The 26,293-nt window shown below is 43.2% G+C and overlaps 1 protein-coding gene across 1 annotated transcript in view; it reads left to right on the top strand.

The window, feature by feature from the left end:
- The first annotated feature begins 4,619 nt into the window (after positions 1-4,619).
- LOC147605736 (uncharacterized) overlaps positions 4,620-26,293 on the top strand; it is a 69,902-nt gene continuing 48,228 nt past the window's right edge. Inside the window, exons 1-3 of the mRNA XM_086793419.1 lie at positions 4,620-5,068; positions 18,781-19,146; positions 19,344-19,528. Coding sequence (XP_086649545.1) covers positions 18,982-19,146; positions 19,344-19,528 — 350 coding nt within the window. The 5' untranslated portion in view covers positions 4,620-5,068; positions 18,781-18,981. The remainder of the gene's footprint in view (positions 5,069-18,780; positions 19,147-19,343; positions 19,529-26,293) is intronic.

Here is a 26,293-nt window from a genome sequence, read left to right as displayed (position 1 = left end):
AGGGTTTTTCAATGTGTTGTTTATCCAACAGGCAGTCTGTGTCTGAGTTGTTTACCAAGGGACCCTTGTTTTTTGGTCAAATGTTGATACATGTCTTTCCATTTGATCCTTTGTTTGATTTCAATAAAAGTCTATAGCATGCATGCCCGGTTTGGGTTGAAGTCATTGGATTGCCTCCCTAGCTTAGACCTGCATTGCGCAGCATAGCCCAGTCCCTTGGTCCAGTGTTGTTTGCCAAGGGACCCTTGTTTTTTGGTCAAAGGTTGATACATGTCTTTCCATTTGATCCTTTGTTTGATTTCAATAAAAGTCTATAGCATGCATGCCCGGTTTGGGTTGAAGTGATTGGATTGCCTCCCTAGCTTAGACCTGCGTTGCACAGCATAGCCCAGTCTCTTGGTCTAGTGTTGTTTGTTCCAGGTGATGAGGTAGGAGGAAAGTATGGTAACAATGTGTGCATCACATGGAACCCTTCTAATGAGACTCCAAAATCTATGGAGGTAGACCTAGGCCAACTAGGTAAACTGGAGTTAGGCCTCAAGTTTGGTGCATTTCCTGGTGCATGTTAGATGTGGGGCCTTTGGGCATATTGCCAAAGATTGTTGTGCCGTAGAATCCACAAGGGAGGAGGCTAAAGTGGTGAATCAAGGGGGAAGAAACAAGGAGAGTATTCCTTTGAAAACTCAGAAAGTATAATCTAAAGGGAAGGAAGTAGTGTTAGAAACTAGGGAGAATAAAAAAGAAGGGGGCTGGGATAAAGTCAAAACGAAAGCCAATGTTAGGCATAGTAAGGCTGAGGCTAGGAAGGCCCAAATCAGCCAAGGTTATGAGAGTAGGAAGAATGGGAGGGGTGAGAATCCGGATTCTATCATCTTTTCTGATGGGACTAATATGGATTTATCTCATTTTCCAACAAGGAAATTGAGAGTGAATAATTTACTTATGAAAGACCCTCTTTTTGTGGAATATACTGAAGAAGCCATTATTGAATTAAAAAAGAGAGAGGGGGCTGAGGGTTCATGGAAGCAGTTTGCTAATGAGATGCAAGGAATCATTAGAGATGTGGGTAAACTTAGGACCGAGGAAAGGAGAGGTGAGAAAAAAAATGGTTTGCTTTGCTTGAAGATCTGCTACTAAAGAGGCAAACTTTAGGACTGGATTCTAATGACATTGAATTGTATTTGAAGTGTTAGGCCAACATTAAAGCTAAGGAGGATAAATGCTCTAGAGAACATGAGTATTGAGCTAGAAGGAACCTATTCAGCAAAACATAAAAAACTTGACAATAGGTTTTTTAAACTCTCCAAGAATAAAGGTGATAGAGAGATTGTGGGGAACATCTTGGATGAGGATGGTAATTCTATACATGACATCAAATCACTTGCTTTGAAATGGGTTAAGTTGTTGGGATCAACCCTGAGCATGAAAGAGGACTACTCCTTGAGGAGATTTCAAGCTGAAAACAGATTGCTTGGCCTTCTTGGTCAGAAGGTGGATCCTGATAAAGCCAAAAGGTTAGAAAGAGATTGAGGTGGATGAGTGTGCTGGTGTGCTCTACTAAATCTAGGAAGGGAGAAAGCTCGTGGTTGGGATGGTCTCTCAACTGAGTTCTTCATGGCTTTTTGGCTTCATTAAAAGAGGTGGTGGCTGACATCTGCAAGAAAGCTTTTAAATTGGGTCTTTGGGACAAGGTCTTTAAAGAAGGACTTGTGAAACTCATCCCTAAACAGACTGCTTGTAGTAGATTTGGGCATTGGAGGCCAATTACTTTATTGACTATGATGTATAAAATTTTAGCTAAGGTGATTGCCCTCAGAATTACTCCTGTGTTGCAAGAGGTTATCTCCAAAAAAATAACATGGCTTTATCAAAGGCATGTCTATTTATGAAAATATCTCTTACTGCTCTACTGGGTAGAGATGTGGCCATTAAAACTCAGTAGAAATGCATTATGATGCAATTGGACCTTGAGAAAGCTTATGATAGGATTTAGTGGTCATTCATTGCTGGGGTGTTGGAAAAAATGGGCTTTGGAACCAAAATGGCTACATGCATTTACACTCTCTCTTTGGGTGGATATTCTAAAGTGCTTCTTAATGGAAGAGTAGTAGGGGGATTTGAAATCAACAAGTTAGTCATACAAGGTTGCCCATTAGCCCCCCTACTTTTTGCTATTGCTTCTCACCCTCTAATTTTGTCATTAGAGCTAGCTTGCAGTGAAGGCAAGATTACAGGTCTAAAACTTAAGCACAGTGAGCAATTGGTAATTCAATGCTTTGCTGATGACTCTCTGTTATTCTTAAAGGTTGAGAACAACAATGTGAGATGGGCCCTAGGACTTGTACAGGAGTTTACCAATGCATCAGGTTCTAAATGTAACATTCTCAAGTCTAGGATCATAAGCTTGACTGAAGACAATGACTTTGATCTTCAAAGGTGGGGATGTGAGGTGGTTCAAAAGGGTTATATTGTTAGATTGCTTGGGGATCCTTTTGGGTTGGACTTACTAATAAACAACTAGTAATGTGGGCCATTAATAGGTTTGTGGAGAAATTGAAGAAGTGGGAAGGTTTGAAAGTTCCCTTCTATAACAGAATTGATATTTGCAACTTAGTGTTGAATGCTTATATCATGTTTCTAAGCCCTATATTATTCTGTGGAGAAATGGTAGTGGTAAGAAAAGAGTTCCTGCTTGGTTGGCCTGGGAGAGGTGTCAGTGCCCAAAAGGGAAGGGGGTATTGGTATCATTCACTTGCCCACTCATTGTGCTGCCAGAAGGACTTTGATGCTGCCTAGGGTGCTATCTCAAAATGCTACTTGGGCCTTAATGATAAGGGAATTGGTGGAAATGGCTGATGTGTTGGCCAAGGGTAGATGGGGGAACTTAAACTGGAAAGACAAATTGTTTTCACATGCTCCTCTAAAAATCACATGCTCAGATTTTGCAAAATGCTCTGCAATTGCTAGAAAGATAATCTGGGCTTCATGGCTTGGGATGGCGGGGGGATGGTAACTAGGAACTCCATGCTGTCCTTGGGGTTATGGTGGACTCATAAGTTTAATCCCCCCTTAGCTGCACTTGATACATAAGTGGCAAAGATTCTTAATAACAAAGGTATTAGATATCTGGCTGACTGTTGGGACAGAGATGTGGCTGGGTGGAAAGAGGTGAACCTCTTATCTGAGGAGTTTCAGTTAACGAGGAGAGAGAGAGAGAGAATTGATGACTCAGGTGATGGAGTTGTTGCATAGTGAATTATGCTCCACAGCCACCACTGATATTTTAGTTTGGATCAAGGAATGGTCTTGGATTAATGGTGTCAAATTAAAGGAGGGCAAAACTAGGGATATTTATGCATTAATGAGAAGAGGGGATGCCAATGTTATGTATTGTAACAAAATTTGGAATGTAAAGTGGAGTGCTTCTAGTTGGAAAAAGAGATGGCACTTGATCTGGAACTGTTGGGTCCCTAGGAAATGTCAATTATTTTTGTGGAAGGTCTGCATGTGGGGACTACCTATTGGTTATAAGTTGCAAAAAAGAAACATGGCTAGTGGCATTTGCCCTAGATGGAGGTCTTCAATAGAAAGTCGCAAGCATGTGTTTTGGGAATGCCCAGCCTTGAGGAGTACCTGGTGCAAAATGACTAAGTGGATAGAGAGGGGTGTGAATATGCAAATCTTTTGGGAGGACTGGCTACTTGGGAAGTGGGCAATTAATGATGAGCAAAGTGGGTTGGTGTTTAACATTGTCAGAACTTGCATTCTATGGGAAATTTGGACTAGCAGAAATGAAATTATGTTTTTGAGGGCTACATGTACAGGATTGCAGGATATTGAGTTGATGTATAAATGTATATGCATGTGCTGGTCTGTATGTAACATAAACAAAATTAGATCTCTGGAGCTGGATTTGCTGATTCAAAATTTGCAGAGAAATATGCCTTGATTATATCCCTGATTTTGGTTGAGCTTCATGCATACTAGGGTTCTCTCCCTAATGCTGGTTGTTGGATGCAGGTGAGGTGTTGGATTGAGAAGAAAAGGCCTCCAAGATTTGGTCCTAAAACTCAGAGATGGTACCACAAGGAAAAACAGATGGATCACATCTTTGTGGCCTTTATTGAGAACCCGATTGGCACTAGACCTACTGTCAAGGTGTGGTCAAAGCATGGGGGAATGTTAGAAAAACAGTCTTCGCGGGGCTACACTACTGAGGCCATGATAGAGGCTTGCTTATTACTGGGATATCAGATCTTGTGGGATCAGTCTAGCTTCTCATGTGAGGATGAAAGATGGGAATTTCTTTGTAAAATCCTGAATGAGGTTAAAAAGGAGTAGATAGTTGAGTTTTTTTTTTGGGGGTGATGTATGGCTGGTTTTTGAATAGTTAATATAAATATATATTATTGGTCCAAAAAAAAAGAAATGCCATTGCTGCTCCATTAATTAATTGGTATATTAGATTTCTTATATTATTGTAATATCAGTTTGGTTAAAAAAATCAAGCGTGTGAGAAATGTTGGAAACCAAGAAAACCTTGACAGCGAGGACATGCGAAAATGCCACGTGGGTAGCGGACAACCGTGGATGCATGTGAGCGATCGGACGGCAAAGATGGCCGAGGTGGTGCCTGAGTTAGTTAGTTATGGAAATTTCCCGCCTGAGGAAATTCTTCATGGAAGACCTTGCCTTCACAGTACTCTTCCAGTTCCTTCTGCCATAGTCATCTCTCTCCCCTTCTGCTCATTGTGACCTCGCAATTGGGTTAGGGTTTGCGTTCTCTAGGTTTTTCAAGACGGCATTGTACCCTCTCCTCTGCAAGCAGCTCGCTTGCTTCCCCCCTTCCTTCTCTCTTGTTGCAGAGCATAGAACAAATGCGGAAGCTCGCGAGCAGGTATGGAGTCATCTATTTAGAACGCGTTGAAGAAAGCTGGTGCAGAGAACGGCTTGGTGTGTGGACATAAGCTGGTCTCAGGTCGACTGTGGCGGAGCTTGCACCGTGCGGATTGGCGAGTGATGGATGATATTTCTAGCCCTAACAGTCTGCATCTCTTGTTTTTATCAGGTGCGGTTAACCTCCTGCGCTTCCTGCAGATACTTTTGTTTTCTTTCTTTACTGGCAATATAAATAACGAAGCATTCTATCACGTCTGGGATGTGCTTGGGGATGGGCTGAAGGATTTTGTGGATTCAGAAAAATTTTAAGCTTCAAGCGCTGGTCGAACAGCCAGAATGTTGACCAACAAGGAGGGGATCCTCTGTTTTATAATGGGAGTAGGAATTTTAATGGGCAGCTGCAATGATAAGAGCCAGTGTACCTGTCTCCAGATATGCATCCATCATGCTGATATAAAAATTAAGGTCTTGAAGGTTCACATGGCCTGGCTGTAGTTGTTCCTACACATGCATGACATCATGACGATTGTTGTCACATGAAAGTACTTTTTGCACACACTTACGGCCATTTGATCGAGGATACACAGCTCCTCTAGATCTGGGATTGCTAAGAGGGAAGAGCCTCCTTACTGAATGGAAAGACTATCCATTCTTGTTTAAGTCTTCCTCTGGCTGATCAGCCACTTATATGATTCATTCATGCTATTGATGGTGAACTTATCCCTTGAGCCTTGCCTCGTGTTGTTTTGGCAATACTTAATCATGCAGTAAAAAAGTATTTCTTCATAAAATGCCACAGCTTGATGTAATAATATATACCCCAGGTATTTGTTCATGAAAGATGAAGATTATCGGGAAAAGGGATAGGAGTGGGGCACTTCCCCTTGTTTTAGTACAGAAGGGCATTATATGGCAAGAAGGTCCTACTTTCCAAGTCAGCACTTCACGAATGTGCCTGCATCTCTTTGCACTAGACCAAAATTTTCCTGAATCCCAACAAAGAAAGAGGGTGAATCACTTTACAAAAGATGTCGATGTATCCTTGATATTTGTCAAGGGTGAGATTCGAACCCTGTGTCTTGTGTCTGAGGCTTTCTGCCCAATTATGCTCACCAGTTCATGATGTGATGCATGTATAGGAACAACTACAGGCAGACCTTGTAATGTGATGCAAAGTAAATAACCTTCTAGTGCTTGATTTTCACATCATCATGATGGATACATGTGTCGATACTGCTACACTAGTGCTCATGTTATGCTGCATTACAGCTAGTGACAAGTTGGAGGGCATTGAAAGGTCCATAGTGTGAACCTGGTTACATGAGCTGGTGCTATAACTATGCTATAACTCTAGTACACCAAAGTGGCTATCACACAACCTGTAAACCAATGGCTCCATTTCGCCCATAATCTCACCAACAATGCCAATGGCATAAGTGTGGAAGCTATCACCCTGGTGCGTCATCAATGTTTGCAACACTAGTTAACCTTGATATCTCAACACGCTTCCTTGAGCTCAACTGCATTCCAATTAAGCTCCTAAACTTGCAAAGCTTCTCTGTACCCAATGTCTTCGTGAAAATGTTAGTCACTTGATCCTCTGTGTTGGCATATGCTAAATCCACATCACCTGCGAGTACCTTCTCCGAAAGACTTGATGGTGAGGGAGAGACTTGTTGGGTGTAGTTGGGTGCCAGAATTGGCGGCTGGTACATAGTAGGAGTGTAAGAGCTTGCCAAGTGATTGGCAATTGTTGGTGGGATTGGCTGCTGTTGTTGGCGTGCAACTGGCGGAGCTTCTTAAGATAGTAGCAATCTTTATCCTCACGTGACACGACCACTCTTCTCATAGAAATTGCAGTACCTTCTTTTTGGACACTCATGTGGAGTGTGATCGATCTCTTGACAAATGGCACACCAAACTGTACTCTTGACAAACGGCACACCAAACTGTACTCTTGGCTTCTTGTTGAGCCTTGAGCTCTTCTATCTCCTTCCGGAGCTGGGCAAGGTTACCCTCTTCTTGCTGAGCCTTTTGGAGCTTGAGAGCTTCTAGCTCATGCTTGAGATAGTCTTCCTCCTTGTGGGCCTTCTGGAGCTTGAGAGCTTCCAAGTCCATGTGGAGCTTGATCACTATGTCATTGGCAATGGCTGTGGACCTCGGACTGTCAGTCCTTCTGTCGCTATCACTTCAAAGAGACGTGCATTTTCAAGCTGAGAGCGGCAAGTTCTTGGGACTCCCGCAAAGTGGCGCTTGGCTTGAGGCTCTCCAGGATCTTTTGATGAGTGGTGCATGGAGAGAGCTTGATTCATCCATTGGTGCACCATAAAGTCACCTAGATGGAGCCCACCAAGATTGTCGCCTTGTCATGAGCTTAGAGACTGTTTCTTTGGGAAGTAGCTTCAACAAGTGGTGGAGTTCGTGCAACATCCGCTCCTCATAATTGCTTGGACAGAAGGTTTTGGAGGTCACACAGGACTGTCGAGTTGCCAAAGTGGTTCATTGGAAATTGATTGAACCATTTGTCAGCTCACCCTTCCAAGGTGAAAGGAAAGAGAACCACATAGGCATCCTCCTTGTCTAGCCCTTTGCTTCTGCACATGGCCAAAAGCGCCGCACATGGTCGTCGGCATCTTCTGAGGCTCTTCCTTTGAAGATTGGCAGCTTGATGTTTACACGTTCTAGCATGGTGGTGGTCGCCAAGGGTTTAGTTCCGGTGAGATTAGTATTGGCCATGAGTGAAGGTAGGGGTAATGGTAGAGGAGGGCTACAGGGAGGCACACAATTGAAACTATGACTGAAACAACGAATGGACGAGGGGATCTTTAGTGGATTCGATGACCCAACCTGAGAGCATGTATTGGACATGCACACTAGATTCTAGAACTCATGGGGAGATGCAAGTACTCCCTAATTTCTTGGGATTCATATTCTAAATTCTCTATTATCCATGGACATGGGTGTTGGACACTACATGTAGCTATGGTATGTTTATGGTTAAGCTTCCCATGTATGTGTATGCCAGTTGACTCTACGAGATCCTAGCTGCAAAGAAGCATGTTAGGCATTTGATGGATCTTGGAGAACCAAATGAAAAACATAATGCCATGGACATTTGATGGATCTTGGAGAGCCAAATGCCATAGCCTTTGTAAATTTCAAGTACATGTAAATAGATGAGGTTTCTTCCAAAATATGTGTTTAAATGCATACATTTGTGTGCATGGCTTGTTTTTATTTGTGTCTATTGTTTTGTTTGCTTGGACAATGCCTGGATTTCATTGCATGAGAAGCTCATGGATCTGGGGACGCCTGGATTGCACCCATGGACTAGTATGCTACATAATCTGTCTTCAGTTAACTTGTATTGATGGATTTGTAAAGAATAGTTGATATTTGAAGGCAGCCCATTCTTATGTGGGTTTTCGATCTCCATGCATGCATGGCAATTCAATTATTTATAGTTGATAATCTTCTTCTCCATGATGAGAAACCCCCATGCATGCGACATGCATGGCCACAAACTCCCATGCATGCGACATGCAAAGCTAGAAATTCCCATGCATGTGACATGCAAAACCAGAAACTCCCGTGCATGCGACGTGCAAGCTTTTCTGGCTACATGCATACCAGGACAGCCAATGCCATCAATAGTCCGCTTGCTCGGTGGACAAATATATGCTAAAAACCCCTTTTAATGCTGTGCTTTTCTTTGATGTTGCCCACAGCTTATGCCAGGCTGTTAGACCCTTGCTACTTGTAGTCTGGACAACTCTGTTGGCTACCAACAGGGTGCTAGACTCCCTCATGATGATGCTGTGCTGAAGATGATGGTGATGATGCTTCTGATGCTAATGTTAATGATTCTCCTACTGACGATGATGGTAGTGCTAATTGAATGGTTCTGATGCTTGGCTACTGATGATGTTAATGATGATGTTGCTACATAATTAGGGATTAAGCCAGTTCATGCCGAAGATTAGCCATGGCATGGGTGTGCACGTGACATTTATCCTTTCATGCATCTAAAAATATGGCATGCAAGCTCACTTTTCTTAAAAGTAAATCACGCAAGCTCACTTTTCTCCAAAGCAAGTCATGCAAGTTAGTTAACTCAAAAGGAAAAGTATGTAAAGTAAGCCTTTCTACACTTTTATCTACTTGAGTTGCTCTTTTGCTTGTAGCACTTACTTTTCTTAAAAGTAAATCACGCAAGCTCACTTTTCTCCAAAGGAAGTCATGCAAGTTAGTTAACTCAAAAGAAAAGTATGTAAAGTAAGCCTTTCCACACTTTTTATCTACTCGAGTTGCTCTTTTGATTGTAGCCACTCTTATTGATCCAAAAGTCATGCACAAATCACTCTCTACCACAATTTCTCATGAGCAACACCCTCCATCCTTTATCTTCCTTTGGGCGCCTCCTTCTAGACTGATTTCAGCTCTATAAATTCTGATTTTCAGCCCTATTTCAACACACTGTTTGGTCTTTGTGCATTGCTCTACCTAGTGCACCTACTGCAGAGTATTTTTCCAGCCATATTGTAGTGTTTTCTCTCTCCAAAAACACTTAGAAGCTGATTGAATTCTGATTTTCAGAATTGAAATTCTCTATTCAAGCTTGCAAAAGAAGAAGAAGACTTTTCCCAAAGATTGAAGCTGTGGAAGAATCATTTTGGTTCCAGTTTCTACTACTTCTACACGGGAGAACCCTTGGGAAATGCTGGGCATTTTTCTAAGGTTGATTTTCAGCCGTTGGGTGGCTGATCTTATTGAAGCTAAGTTACATTTGTAGAAAGTTGGGATTCCATTCTCTTTGGGATTGCTGGGCAATCTTGGTGAGGGGTGAACCGTGATGGGCACCATATTGCTAGCTTGTATAGCTGGGCTACTTGTGGGCAATAGCATTTGTGAATTGTTTTCATGCTCAGTTATTTTGGAAGAGACGGTGGTGTATGGCTGGGCCAGGCCACCCGTTTTATGTACTTGTGAAATTCTTACTCCCTTATGGCAATACAAATCCTTCGGGGGGGCGGGGGCAGCCCATCTTCTGGTCCCTAGTGCCGTGTCATTTATTTTCAGTATTTCCTAATTGTATAACCATTGCCATGTACTTTTGACAAGATGTATGGCTGTGTATGTGGGATAAGGCAGGAAATCTTGTGATTTAAGTGCTAAATTTTGTATAACCACGCGTTCGTTTGTGACAGGAGCTCAAGGAACTCTTGTTTGTTGAGAGTCCCCAACAAGATCGCCAAATTTTTAGCGTACCAGTAGCAAACCTTGCTTGGGTTTGTGACACTTCTGTGTCATGGGTTCACTCTATGGCAGTATGCTTGCAAGAGTCCCTACTTGGCTAGGGAGACGTGCGGCTACACTAGCCCACTCCACTATGTGCTCACACACATTGGTAAGACACTATGCTTGACGTGCACCCAAGAGACATTGATATTAGGCAATTGGCAAGCTGACACTTCAGTAGAACACACTTTTTGAAGGAAAGAGACACGCACAAAGACAATGAAGAACAAGAACAATTGCATTCATTCACTAAATTGATTGATTGATTTCTCGTGGCAATCCCAAGGTTACTCATTTATACAAGTGGTCCAACCACCATGCAAGTAGGTGTACCGTTTGGGCCATGAAGTGCCCACCTTTGAACGTGGAGCGTGATTCCTTGTGCAGCCTGCCCCCGACTATCCTCCAATATTAGGGAGGCGTCGGTGCAACTTGCCACTCATTGCCAATATTAGGAATGCGCCACCCGCTTGCTGATGGTGTGTGCAAGTGGCGGCCCTCCAAGGTAAGAGATGGACTTGGTAAATGCCATGGAGTGCAAGTAGCTGATGAAGAGGTTGGTTGTAGGTAGGTATTTCCATCAATGAATGGTAGGAGGGTTCATGTTCTTCCTAGGATGCTTACTTTTCCTGAGACATTCAACACACACACACACACACACACACACACACACACACACACACACATATGTATACAAAAAAAAACCGTGAACATACTTAAAGTACTTATCTTGATGCGTACTTTACGTACTCGTACCGTACACGTACCATACTGCACCGTACCTAAAGTACTCAACCACTATGTTAGGAGTCAATGAAGGTCCTACCCCATTAAGAGCCAATGTAAATCATGCTCTTGTCGGAGATCTTGGCGATTTTGTTCCATTTGAAGATGCCTGTTGGGCATCAACGGTGGGAGGTTGTGTAGGACCAGATCTGTTGCACTTGTAGTCCATCCCTAACGATAACCCATCTTTGTCTTGTTTTGGTAGGGCAAAGAGCATCTTGAATATCAATGGTAGGAGGGTTCATGTTCTTCCTAGGATGCTTACTTTTCCTGAGACATTCAATGTTGCATGCGTAGAAGCGTTGCTGAACTGATCCACAGCCCTAAGCTTGATTAAGAACATTGATGCTAATTAACATGATTAAGACACAGAGGAGAGAGAAGAAGAGATTGGGTGTCAGGGTTTTTTGTATTAATATGGTACAGAAAGTAGCTGAATACTTGTACATGGTTTAGGGCTTTGATCAATCCCAAGGGGTTGATCCTTAGCCCTTCTACCTATCTTACTGAAGCGATGAATGAATGAGATGCTGAAGAATGACTTGATTAACTTTGAATTATGACTGATGCTTATATACGTGAGAAGTTGCTGGTCGGTCATCTGCCTTGCTGTCGGCGAGTTTGCTGGGACAAAAATAATACATAAATGTCTCATAAAATGCTGTGCTTTACATGATGTGATGCCACCTTGTCTTGGCCACCTTTAGGGTTTCAGCTGCCTGCTAGAGGCTATCGACAGCACTGTAGAGGAGTCTTGCCTTCCAATGATGGTAATGTTGATGTTGACCTAAATGCTTGTCCTAATTGCTACACTAATCAAGGATTAAGATAGTTCATGCCGAAGATTAGCCATGACACTGGCGTGCATGTGACATTCCCTTCTGCTAAACTTGATGACGGGGTGGACACTCTGTCATCCTTCCTCCCTAGACTTTGAACTGACTTTAAACTGCTACTGACTTCGACTTCTACCTTATTGACTTTGACTTTAACTGATTGATATTTTTGTCCGAACACCTTCACTCCTGATCTCCACTTCCAAGTCTTGCTGAAGAATTGAGCATCTGTTCATTGCTGTCCCCATGCCTACTTTCCCTTAACCTTGACACAGCGTTGGGTCACCTACCGGAACTGATCATGCTTGTTGCTAGGCCTTTGGAAATGATACGAGAGCTTAATGAGGTACTGGGTATGCATACCTACCCTCAAGGAATGCTTCCTCTGGCTTCACCTATTTGCAGACCGTTCCATCTGCTACCCTGCTGCATCCTTTCTGTTGGAATTGTGCACCTTCCTTGGGACATAACTTAGTGGGCTGAGCGTGAATGCTCTGATACCAATGTTGCATGTGTGGAAGCCTTGTTGTACTGATTCACAGCCCTAAGCTTGATTAGGAACATTGATGCTAATTAACATGATTAAGACAGAGAGGAGAGAGAAGAAGAGAGAGATTGGGCATTAGGGTTTTTTGTATTAATATGGTACAAAAAGGTAGCTGAATGCTTGTACATGGTTTAGGGCTTTGGTCCCAAGGGGTTGACCCTTAGTCCTTTTACATATCTTCTACTGAAGCTATGAATGAATGAGATGCCAAATAATGACTTGATTAACTCTGAATTATGACTGATGCTTATATATGCGAGAAGTTGCTGATCGGCCATCTGTCCTGCTGTCGGCCAGTTTGCTGGGACAAAAATAATACATAAATGTCTCATAAAATGCTGCGCTTTACATGATGTGATGCCACCTTGTCCTGGCCACCTTTAGGGTTTCAGCTGCCTGCTAGAAAGCTGTCAACAGCACTGTAGAGGCTGCCGACAGGGTACTCCTGCCTTCCAATGATGGTAATGTTGATGTTGACCTAAATGCTTGTCCTAACTGCTGCACTAATCAGCGATTAAGACAGTTCATGCCGATGTGCACATGACACATTCCCCCTCACAAAGTGCCCAAAAAGTCATCAGATGGGGTACTGATCTAGTCTTCTTGTAATTTACAGCATGTTTGTAAAAATGAGCCATCTGGACATTGAGCATAATATGATCTCCCTTAAACTATACAACTGCAGAGCTCTCAGCGTAAGTTCCAGGTGGGTGGGGAGATGGACGGGGAAGACTTCCCGTCCATGAGAATGGGTGATGTCCCCGTTTTCAGAGATCCCTCTTTTCTGGGTTTCCACCAAGTGTGTAAATCACCTCAGGATCTGAGATGATGACCCTACAATGAGGCACCCCAGTCACAGATTTGGGATGTGCACTCAAAACTTGCCATGAGAACAGAGAGAAAACCGCCATCGATAAGGTGGAATAAGTTACTGGCAAAGAAGAGAGCTCTCCAAGTCTGTCAAGTTTTGCTTGATTTTGCCTGGTTTTGAATGCATCTAAGTGATAGCACACTTATCCTGCATACAGCTTCTAAAAATGATGTTAATACTGCAAGGGCCTTTGTAGCACTAACTTAGTGAGGTGTTACTGATCATGGTTCAGAAGCTGTCAATGTTACGTTGCTTGCACTAACTACTAACTGTTCTCCATTGGTTGCAACTGTGCACACAATGACATTTTGAAAGCTGTCTCTATGCACCGTCTGTATTGGAGTGTGAATTGCTTAAAGAGGGGGAAGGGAAGGAGGGTGCACATGCACCCTCAAATCTCTTTACCGCCCCTACTGCTGCTAGTCCTTCATGGCATGCATCGATGCACTTTGCAATTTATAGCTTTGCCACACCCAGAAAAAAATCTTCCCCTTGTCTAGCCTCCCACATTGTTAGGTGACCAATAGAAGCCTGCACCTGCTTAGAGTAAGGGAGTTGGCACCTCATTTCTGTAGCTATTGCAGAAAACATGCTTTCCTGCTTCTTACAAGTTTGGGATGGAAAGGGTTTATGAGTAGCTTCAACCAGACAACAAGAAGAACATAATCTTCAAGACTAGATCGAATTATTATGGTGAAATTGCTTGCTAATGCTCATTGCTTACAAAGCATAATAAGCCATGCTTGTGATCATTGTTGGAGTGCTACACATGACAAGCCAGCATGTATTTCAGTAGGAAATAATACTGGATGATCGACTAAAGGGGTTAGAACTTAGTATGAAAGGAATACATTCTCAAAGGGTATTAAGTGGGCAGAAATGGATCAGTGCTGGATTAGTGCGACACTTATGGAGCTGTGTGTGTGGAGGTTATGGCACTAAATTAGTTTCGAAAGTACACACATTTATGCTGCTCCGAGCTAAATTGCCCATTTTGCACCTTTGAGAATAAATTTTGGGGGTTGTGGCCTTGGAGAAAGATAACGAGTTACATCTCAGCTGCTACATGACTATCTAACATGATTGCTAGTTTTGTGCATTGCTAGTCTTTTCTTAAAGGGCTGTCTTGCACCTAGATTTTAGCAACCCACATTGCCATGCTGTTTTTTTCTATCCTTGAAAATTTTACCTAGTGGTTTTCAACCACCTTTACCCACGGTCCACCCTACAGCACAGCTTTTGCAAATGCAACTGTCAAGACTTTTCGGAAAGGACATGAATGGATATCATTCAGCCTCATAAAACTCCGAGATTATGTTATTGTTCTGCTTCAGAATTGGTTCTTTTGAGAGCTTATGCCTTACTGTAAGGAGATAATATATTAAAGGAACATTCGGCTTATTTTCCAAAACAAAAACCAAAGTGCGATCTTGACTCCATGACTCCCTACTCTCCAAGCTTCAAATTAACTGTATCATGCATAGCACTTCGTGCTATGGCATCCCACCAACATCATCACCACCCAAGAGTAGGTGCAGGTTCACTCATAAAGATATCATCACCACCACCCAAGACTAGGTGCAGGTTCACTCATACAGATATCATCAATCTGAGTTTATATCACTTCTCCTGGGGTGAAGGGAAGACTCAGCCATGATGAAGGCTAGCACTAAAGAGAACATACACACGTACGTGCATGCACGGTAGCTGGTTGGGCAGAGAGAAAACCAGAGCTTGCAAAATAATGCGTAGAAGTATGCATTGTCAATATGGACCATAGTGAACCGATATTTATGAAAGCAAGTCTGCAGAGTAATGTAGGTATTTCTCCTACTTGGAATGGCCACTATGCTCGCATAGAAACCTAGCACTCCGGTTCACATACAGTATATTATGTCAACCCCATAAGCTCAAGTGCATGCAAACGGCAACAGGTCGGCCTACACAGGCCCGTGCCCCATAAATGCCCAGCCACCACTCTAACCGAAAACCAAGAGTCAATTACAAGAACTACTATGCTTAAGCTCATGCCAATCTCAATTCATAGTGACTAATGAGGATGAGATGATGACAAGTTGAGACGCCCCAGCGATTTCCAGTGCTTACTCCCAGGAAAGGCACTAGTGTTCTTATTTCTTATGCACTTCTGATAGATGTGTATGACAACACAAGCTCTCTGAAGCCATTGGTATTCAAACTTCTTACACATAATAATAGGCCACTTCCGTTAGTTGTGTCTGACAACACAAGGTCTCACAAGAAAATCTTTTTATAGCATATTGTATCTGAGCAATGAATATAAAGTACACATTTACACATCCCATCCTAGGATACATGTTGTCTTTTATTTTTCCACTGAAATGACTTGCTCAACTTGTAATCATGCAGGTATAGCCAGGTCTACATGTAATCTCTACTAATAATGATCACTCTGTTTCTTGTACTGACAAGTTTGGATCTCTTATCTCATGTTTCATAGTCAAAAGCGGACTTATGGCAATTTTCAAGGATTTCCCTTGTTAATGGTGTAACTAGTTCCCACGTTTACGACTTACCTTAAGTCTCGGGAAAGAATTGCCCAAATAAGTTAGCCATTTCTATCTAGATTGTCATAAATGCTCGGGATAAACCTACTGATAGTATGAAACAAATCTTGGAGAGACTTTAGCATCTCGTGTATCTTTTTTTGTTCTGAAGAGTCAGATGAATAGATCTCGGTCTTGTCTTCAGTCTCGTCTTTGACTTGCTATCTTTTACTTTTATGCGTTATCCTTGTCACGTGCACACCAGTCAGGTGTACAGTGACATGGCTTCATTCTAGCATCATTAGCATCATCAGGAATCATCAGGCTTTTAATCATGATTTATTCAGGCATTTTATGGGCATTTTACATCAGCCGACTAGTATTTATGCTATTAGTGGCATTATTTATGCAGTCGTGGACATTCAGTAGGCTGGCCGACTGCATTAAGGCTGGCCGACCAGCAACCCTTATGCATATAAATAGAAGAGCATCTCCATTTAGCCATTCAGGTTGAGCATAGCAGCATTCAGTCCCTTGTGCTCCAACGCATCTCCTCCAGGAAGCCTTGGGAGCAGCATAATCAGCAAACGCATCATCCTCAGCAGCATCATCAGTTAACGCATCAACATCAGCCATCTTCATCAGCAAAACGCAGCCAGTTCAGCCCTACAGGTCTGCGTTTCATCATTCCATCAGCATTACGCATCTGTTCCAAAGCCTCCCTTCAGTGTTTCCTTCCCAGGAGACAAGGGAAAGAGTGGACAGCAGTTCAGCCAGCATATTCAGCATATAGGCAGCATATTCAGCATTACAGATCCATTTGGATCCCATTGTAACATCTTTCATTCATCTAATATAGCTGCATTGCATTGACACATATCTGTTTGTCTCTTAAACATCATTAAGTGCAGTTAAGTGTAGACTAAGGTTGTGATTACTACGGTCTTCATCCCTCACATGTCACATTGGTATCAGAGCGTTACAGGGTAACCAGCCTTAGAGCATGTTCAGTTCATCAGTCATTCAGTCAGTCATCATTTTTATCGCTTCCGCACAGTTAAACCCAGTTCTCAAAATTTTGCAAGCCACCCTTAGGGATTTTCCCTTAGGTATGCATCAGTAACCTATCCATCTGCATTCTTGCACAGCATATAGGGTTGCACATGGTTTGCATAGTCATCATCATAGCAGTCATCTTAGCAGTCATCTTAGCAGTCAGTCCTGCATACATGTTACCCATGAACTCTCAGGGAAGAATGACATCCATCATCAAAGGAGCACATAAGTTTTGGACTTCAACTGGCAGCAGCAGCAGGGGGTTTCTCTTCCACAGAAGACGGAAGTTTGCTCCAACATCGCCTCAGGAGGTTCCGAGCTTCAGGTACGACGGAGATGGTAGGTGAAAGGTTTCCAGGAACGGGTCAGGGGTGACTCAGGTATTTGCCATTCAGTTCCCGCAGTACATAGCGTCTTGGCTCAAGGATTTCACTCCTGCAGACGGCCTCGGTCCCAGCAGAAGACAGAAGGGGGCAGTGGTTCGGAGGAGAAGGATCGCAGTAGAGTCGAAGGTTGCCAGGTTTATCACCCAGCAACAGTTTAGCAGCGGGGAATGTCACGTGCACACCAGTCAGGTGTACAGTGACATGGCTTCATTCTAGCATCATTAGCATCATCAGGAATCATCAGGCTTTTAATCATGATTTATTCAGGCATTTTATGGGCATTTTACATCAGCCGACTAGCATTTATGCTATTAGTGGCATTATTTATGCAGTCGTGGACATTCAGTAGGCTGGCCGACCAGCAGCCCTTATGCATATAAATAGAAGAGCATCTCCATTCAGCCATTCAGGTTGAGCATAGCAGCATTCAGTCCCTTGTGCTCCAACGCATCTCCTCCAGGAAGCCTTGGGAGCAGCATAATCAGCAAACGCATCATCCTCAGTAGCATCATCAGTTAACGCATCAACATCAGCCATCTTCATCAGCAAAACGCAGCCAGTTCAGCCCTACAGGTCTGCGTTTCATCATTCCATCAGCATTACGCATCTGTTCCAAAGCCTCCCTTCAGTGTTTCCTTCCCAGGAGACAAGGGAAAGAGTGGACAGCAGTTCAGCCAGCATATTCAGCATATAGGCAGCATATTCAGCATTACAGATCCATTTGGATCTCATTGTAACATCTTTCATTCATCTAATATAGCTGCATTGCATTGACACATATCTGTTTGTCTCTTAAACATCATTAAGTGCAGTTAAGTGTAGACTAAGGTTGTGATTACTACGGTCTTCATCCCTCACATGTCACAATCCTTGACATTGTACATGTTTTGTTGCTCTAAAAAGATGCTTGTGCTGTCAGCCTCCCAAATGCTCGCCCCCCACAAGTTTTTGGGCTACATGGCCATACCTCCTTGGACTCTCGCTGTATTATGACTGCTCCTTGAAGATTTTTGACTCTTTGGGATAGGTTGGCATCTTGTCATCAGACACATGTGAAGGGGTGTATAGAAGGAAGTCCTAGACGGGGCAACTCAGGTTGTCCATGTGTTGTTCCTAGCTGCTCAAGTGAGACTTTGGCTGGGGATGGCTCCAATGATTGGCCATTCCAAAGCTGGCCGCTCTAATAGGACCTGACAAGCCTGGTGTCTAATCCTTCTCACTTTAAGAAACAAATCAACATTTTGTCTAGCTTCAAAACCTCTCTTTTCCAGAAGCTCACCCCATAGAATTTGTTTGCGCTTTGCAAATATTGCAAGCTCAGCTAGTTGATTTGTTTGTCAATGTGTACACAATACTGTAATCCCTGATTATGCTTTCTTCTACTGAAGTTTTTTTTTGAGCAAGTGTTTGAATGTCTTCATCTTTTACACGGTACAGGCCATGGTAAGGAGTCCTAAGGACTTCCTTAGAAGAAGTTAACTTTCAAGCTATGTTTCCTCTTCACAATACTGGATCCTTGCTGCATGCCCAAGGTTTTGAATAAAAATTGTTTGGTTTCCTCTTCTTCTTGGAACAGGTCAATCAATCGGTTGCATTTCATCCCTCTATCCTCCGAGTATGCTTGACATTTTACCTCACTTCCAACCTTGCCTTTTTTGAAGACCAGGATGAGTTGCAGCTGAGGAAATGTGACCATGGTGGACATTGTGCACCTGATTGACAGAAGGGTCTGCACAGACTTTGACTCATTTCATGCAATTTATTCAGGCATCTTTTTATGATGGATGACATAGTTAAGCTGAACATCATGGAGAGCAGCTCCACCCTTTTTGAAAAAGCAATCCCAGTGAGAGTCACCAAGTTGCCAGGGTCTGAAGACCGGCTCATGGAGCTCACTGTAAGAATTGTTATGGGCATCAGCAAGCTTCACAGATCTAGCAAGGTAGAACAAGAAACCCTCTTTGGTTGTGGGAAAAATTGTACATACATGCATACTTACATGCATGCCCATGCACACATGCACGCACACGCAAGCACACATGCAGATACACATGCCTAAAATAGGTTTGGTTTGAAGTTGTGTATTGCATGAAACAAAATGCTTTTGCGAAGTCCAACTATATTCTTTTAAATTTGCAGCTCTTAAGAATGCAGCTCACGAATGAAGCAGACCCTTTTTTTCTCTATTTCCTAGAAGTCAGCGAAGATGACTTTCAAAGCTTGAAAGTGGAACAGTGCATACTCGTGGACTTCACGACTTTCCCTTACAAGTTCATAGAGCTTTTGGAGCATTGCATTGATGCTGGTAGCCATGATACTCCAAGGTATTCTCCGGAACTTCGTGCTTTTTGATGTGCCTCTGCCTTTCTTGGAAATGCTTTACTGCTTGTGAGAGAGAAGAAATATGACTGTATTGCTGGAAGTTCTGTGGCTCGACTCTTTGACTTTATTTGAAGTAGGAAACAACCTTGATATCAGCTCGAGTGTACATGCCTCTCACCTCACTGCAGGTCAGTAATTTGAATCACATGGAATGGACATACGGAAGCAGGGTAACGTGAGGATATTTGCAGTAGCCATATAGTTCTTTTCTCTGGTCTCAAGAGCTTGAATTAATGGGAGCAATTCCTATAGCATTTTGATGAGCAAGACCCCTACAACAGCTTGGGGATTAGTGGAGGGGCTCCTAGGGACACTCAGTCCAGTCACGTACCTTGGTCACCATGCAGGTATTAGAATATCTACTGAACAGGAAATGGTGTCCTCTCTTGCAAGCATTTCAAAGCAGCTCTTGTTGGAGACAACACATGTTTTCCTGCTATTTATCATTGTATGGGCTCCAATGTCAAAGGCCAAATATGTAGCCGTAGTGTAACTACGTATAAACACTCCTTATGAGTGTACTAGTGTGTGTTCGTGTGTGAATAGCCTCTTAGGCTTGGATATGATATTGTGTAAGTGTGTAGAAAGTTTCCTTAGGGAGACTTAGTCCTTGATTTGATTGAGTCAAAAGATAAGGCTACTTATAAAAAGCATGTAATTGGTGGAGGTTGGAGATATCAATCAAATCCTTATTGAGTTGTGCAATCTTGAGCATTATTACATCTTACTCTCTCTCTAGCATTTTCTTATCTCTCTAACTCCTCTCTTGTTTATGCAAACACCATAGCATCGTGTTTCAGTTTAAACCCTAGCATCGTGTTTCAGTTTAAACCCCCATAGGTGTTTGTCGCTCGATTTGTTGCTTCTCTACTTCTTTCTCTTGCTCCTATGTTGATGGAGGGCCGTGGATGCTATGCTTTGTTGGTTAAGCTTGGAGCATGTTGCCCAATGCAAAAAGCCCTAAAATGTGAAACCCCTTAATCGAAAGCTAATGAGAGCTCTGATACCATATTTGCAGATTGGAATTAGGGTTATGAAAGATTAGGTAACCTAGGATTACAAAAACTACTATCCCCGGCCAACCCGTTACACAGAGGCACAATTGGCTCTTTCTGAAGAGAGAGTGGACTCCAGTGGAACTACCGCAACTATTATCTACCGGTAGCACACAACGTTGCCTCACATCTTGCTCTGCTTGCAGAGTCGGTGCAATCGGCTGCTTCATAAAGCTCTTTGTTGTCCGCCGACAACTTGCCTATCTTGAGCAAGGGCTTCAATAGTGACAGCACCCTTGCTTGACTAGTGTTGCTCCACCTGTACTCTAGCTGCACCTGCCTGTAGTGCACCACCGGCTACATCTTAGCCACCCTGGCCCGTCTCTAAACAGCTACTCCATTTGCCGTCGACAACCAGCAGCGCAGCGACAAGCATAGCAGTAAAGAGCAAGCAGCAACACAACACCACATCATCATGAAGCAGCGTGGCAGCCTCCAGCTTGGCACATCAGAAAACAGAAACTCCAGCATCGCAAACGTAGAAGAGCTACCCAGCAGAGTCAAGTCCTAAACATCTACAGCAGCCCATCTCTGGTGGCCGCTACATTGCCATGAGCTACTAGCGCTGCTCCTTCGGTTGATGTGCATACTTTCGTTGCTACCCTCGTTGAGCTGTCATCCGTTCACCGACTACTGATGTTCCTATTGACGTTCCTATTGCAAGTCACAATTAGTATCCGCCACACGATAATCTTATCTATAGATAAGATAAGATTAGGTTAAGGTTTCTCTATTTTGAGATTAATCAATAAAAATCAAAATTTAATAAAACCCTAAGCCCCTGTTCACATGGGAAGGGCAAGCACTTCCGAGCTTCATTCATTTTTAATGTGCTTCATCATGGGTCCTTGTGACACCGGCACGGGCGTCTATACCGACACGGGGTTCTACATTGACTTTCAAAATATTTTTTGTACTCACGCTCCAGCACGCAATCCACTGGAAATGATGCTGCAAAAAGGGTAACATCACTAGCATCAAAGGGGAATTTGATCTCCCATAATCATCTATGTGTTATGTGTGTTGAGTCATGGGTCCTCTGCCTGGATAGTCCCTCGAAAATGAGATGTAATAATCAGTGTGTGTGTGTGTGTGTGTGTGTGAATCTTTCTTTGTGTGTGCTTTGGATTCCTTCATCTAAGCATAGGGGGGTTCTTGTGTTGAGAACCATGATGGTTTTTAGGCTGCTCTTGCTACCAAGGACCTCTTGGCCTAACATTCGAAAGGCAACCTCCAACTAGGATTTGTATCAATCCTATGGGTATTAGATCTCCGATATATCTAGATATGTATCACTAATTCGAACATCTATGTATCCAGCATTGTGTCAGTCTCTAGGCATTCGGTAGAGGGGTTTGTTGGAGACAATATATGTTCTCCCATCTTTTATCATTATATGGGTTACAAAGTCAAAGGGTAGTAGTGTCTTCCTCAGGGTTTCATTTCACTTCCACCTTTGCTCCAAGGGAGATTTGCTGGAAATTCGGATCTTCATGTGTGTATATACTCTCTCTTATAGAGAGTTAAGTGTATGTGTGTGTGTCTACGTGTAAATCACCTCTTAGAGTGGATAAGCATGCATTAAATAAGGTCAAATGGTTTGGTATTGGAAAAGGCCTTTATATACATGGGCTTGTACTTCATTTCAATATCAATCTAATCATTGAGTTGTGCAATCTTGAGCATTATCACATCTTACTCTCTCTCTAGCATTTTCTTCTCTCTCTAACTCCTTTCTTGTTTATGCAAACATCATAGCATCATGTTTCAGTTTAAACTCCCTTAGGTGTTTACATAATCTTGCATAATCCTAACCCTAATTTGCTAATAGCTCTTCTATAGAAGAACAACTCAACTCTCCTTGGTGAGGTAAGGGGTGGTGATTCACAAGTCGTCCTTGCCATGATGTAGTACATTGCCTGTTGTTGCATTTTCTCTCACTCCTGCATTGCGTAGATCCAGAGGTTGATCTGCAACTTGTAACTGTAATGCGCAAGTGAAGGTCTCTGGGAGATTAGCATTTTTACCTAATGAAGGTCTCCTGGGAGGCTAGGGGAGGACTGAGCATCATCGATCTAGGGATTCAGAATAGAGTCCTTCTCAGCAAGTACATTGTTTACTTGTCCTCCATTTGATTTTTGGAATGACTTGGTGTGTGTGTCTTCAAGACACTACCTGGGCAAACAATCTCACACTCCATGAAGACAGTTCGAATGCGGGCCTCACCCATTCTTTTGGCTCTTAAGTAGCTCCCTGTAATGTAGCAGCATCAGTGCAGAGCATTATTGTGTGGCGGGCAGGCCTTATCAACACCATCAGCTCTACCATCCCATGCGAAAATCCCATTGATCGCCTTATCAACACCATCAGCTCTGCCATCCCATGCAATAACCCCATCGATCCTTCTCCCTTTCCTCTCTGAGTGCCGATCCTTTCCGCTCGCAACATCGTGTTGTGAGAGTCCTTTTGTTAGATCTCCGTAGCGCCGCTACGGGTGCTACCACAGGAGGGGACGGCCTCTGGCTCACCACCCAGCCTCAGAGGAAGAATGAGGATTGTCCCTCATCCCCCAGGCTATATAGTGTGTGGCTTGCCGTTCACACTAGCCTGGCCGCCCATGACTCCGCATGGACGTCCTCTCCCACTGAACCCCGGATGGCCACGTCCTCGGCTATCCGGTCTGCGTCGGTCACAGGCGTTAAAGCCTACGTGACATTACTCCCCCCTTAAGAAGAGTTTTCGTGCTCGAAAACAAACTGGGAAAACCTCTTGGAAATTGCACTACGGCGTTCCCAAGTAGCTGCCTCCTCATCCCTGTCTGTCCATTTAACAAGTACCTGCTAGTACACTTTATGTCGGGTTTGTCTGTTACGATACCCTAGAATCTTTTCAGGTTCATGTGGTATCTTTGGTGGCTCTATCAAGTCCACCAAAATCTTTGGAGAAACTACGTTCTCTAACCCGTGAACTGAATTCTTCAGTTTACTGACATGGAAGACAGGATGGACTTGAGAACTCTCCGGTAACTCAAGTTTATATGCTATGTCCCCAATCTTCTTAAGGATTTTAAAAGGACCACAATATCTCGGAGAAAGTTTATCACACTTTCCCGTTTTCATGGTTTTTGACTGCGCAGGAACCTTGAGGAATACAAAGTCACCTTCTGCAAAGGTCACCTTTCTACGTCCTTTATTCGCATAAGTTTTAGCGCAATCCTGAGTGCTACGAATGCTCTCACGTGCGGCTCTGAGCATATCATTCATATCTTCAAGGAAATCCTTGACAGATTGAATCTTATCCTTTTCTAGGCCTACAGCCATCGGAGATCTCGGCCGGAATCCATACATTAACTTGAATGGTGTAAATCCAGTTGCTGAGTGTTTGGAGCTGTTATAGGCAAACTCCAATAAGGGCAAGTACTCTTCCCAATTAGATTGCTTCTTACTAACATAAGAACGCAACGTATCAACTAGAATTTGGTTAACTCTTTCAGTTTGACCATCAGACTCCGGATAATCTATCGTACTCATACTCAGAGTAGTATCCAACTTTTTGAAGACTTTCCTCCAAAAATGACTGTTGAACTTTCTCTCTCTATCAGACACTATATCTGCGGGCAGGCCATATAGCTTGTAGAGATGTTCAATAAAGATTTTTGCCAACTCTGGCGTCGTAATAGTTTTCTTCGTGGCGATAAACTTTGCCATTTTAGTTAACCTGTCCACTACCACCCACACCGAGTCATTCCCTTGACTCGTCTTGGGTAAACCGGTAATGAAATCCATGGAAATGCTTTCCCATTTTCCCTGAGGAATCTCCAGCGGATGGAGTAGTCCTCCAATCTTAAGACGTTCGTGTTTATTGACCTGGCACTTATTGCATTTCAGCACATAAGTCTGGACGTCCTTAAACAAACTAGGCCAATAAAACTGTCTTTTTACTAGTGCATAGGTCTTTTGAATCCCGGGATGACCCGCACTTGGACTATCATGACTTTCTTTAAGAATTTGAGCCCGAAAGTCACCAATAGTTGGTACACATACTCTATCCTTGTAGAGTAAGTACCCGTCGTCAATGGAGTAATTAGCATATTTCTCCCCTCCCCCCTCCCCCCCCCCCGATGAAGTTTATCACTTCCCTTTGAAGCCGTGGCTGTCAAAGGTGATGAAGGGTCTACGTCAGAGCTCTCCGGCTCCAAACTATACCGAGAAGACACGGCTAGTTCCTCCGGACTAACTCTCGCTTCCCTTCTCGTTGCACCTTCGGCCAGTCTCTCCAGGCTAGCAATCCGTGCCAACGAGGGAGGTGGTCACGTCTGTGAAGAAGTGCGTACGCGTACAATGCGCCAGACCTCTGTAAAAGATGGACCGTGCTCACATAAACCACGTAGTGACTCCAAGAAATCATTCTTGAAGACTGTGAAACTAAGTTCATTAATCTGTGGCATGCGACACCGAGCTTTTCTACCCTTCAGTTCACTTTGTTTTGAAAGCCATTTCAGACTTTCATGGTCTGTCCGGACCTCAAAACAAGCACCATATAAATAGTGTCTCCACTTTTTCAGTGCATGAACTATCGCTAGTAACTCTCGCTCGTAAGCCAAGTAGTTAAGCTGCGCACGATCTAACTTTTTACTCTCAAATAAAATTGGGTGTCCCCTTTGCATAAGTACGGTCCCAATGGCCTCATTACTAGCGTCTGTTTCCAAGATAAACGGCTCATTTGGATCAACAATAGTCAAAACAGGTGCAGCTGCTACGGTCACCTTGAGCTTAAAAAAGTTCTTTTGTTGGGCTTTCCCCCAACTAATGTTTTTAGCTTTTGACCGTAACTGGTCAGTCAACGGGACTGCGATCTTCGCGTAGTCCTTCACATATTGTCGGTAGAACTCTGACATGCCAAGAAAAATCTGCAGTTCCTCGAGATTCTTCGGCGTTGGCCATTTAAGAATAGCCTCTACTTTTTCTGGCTCCATCCGCGTACCATCGGTGGATATAATATGGCCAAGGTAGTGAATTTCTGTTTCAAAAAATTCACATTTGCTAGTCTTTGCAAATAGTTTGTGCTCTCGCAACAACTCAAACACTAGACGCAAATGCTCTATGTGTTCTTTCTGTGTCTTACTGTACACAAGAATATCATCTAGGAACACAATTACGAATTTTTCCAGATATGGATGTAAAATGCTGTCCATCAATGTCATAAACGTCGCTGGAGCATTGGTTAGCCCAAATGGCATAACCAAAAACTCAAAATGCCCGAAACGGGTCCTAAATGTTGTCTTCGTAACATCTTCTGCTTTAATTCTAACCTAATGATACCCTGATCTCAGGTCTACTTTTATAAAGTATCTCGATCCATAGAGTTGATCAAATGACTCATCCATGCGTGGCATCGGATACTTGTTCTTAATCGTTATCTGATTAAGAGCCCTATAGTCTATGCACATCCGCATAGATCTGTCTTTCTTCTTTACCAGAAGAATAGGCGATGCCCACGGACTTGAACTAGGCCGAATGAAGCCTTTGTTCAAATATTCTGTCAATTGTTTTTTCACCTCCTGTGCCTCGGAGTGGCTTAATCTATAAGCAAGTTTGCTTATAGGTTATGATCCTGGCATAACTTCGATGCCATGGTCTACTTCTCTAGATG

This window comes from Cibotium barometz, chromosome 59 (assembly GCF_041138505.1).
Source record: "Cibotium barometz isolate CiBa-2024 chromosome 59, ASM4113850v1, whole genome shotgun sequence".
In the NCBI taxonomy this organism is placed as follows: domain Eukaryota; kingdom Viridiplantae; phylum Streptophyta; class Polypodiopsida; order Cyatheales; family Cibotiaceae; genus Cibotium; species Cibotium barometz.
The sequence above is the reverse complement of the archived record's forward strand: the minus strand, read 5'-3'. Positions and strand labels throughout refer to the sequence as shown.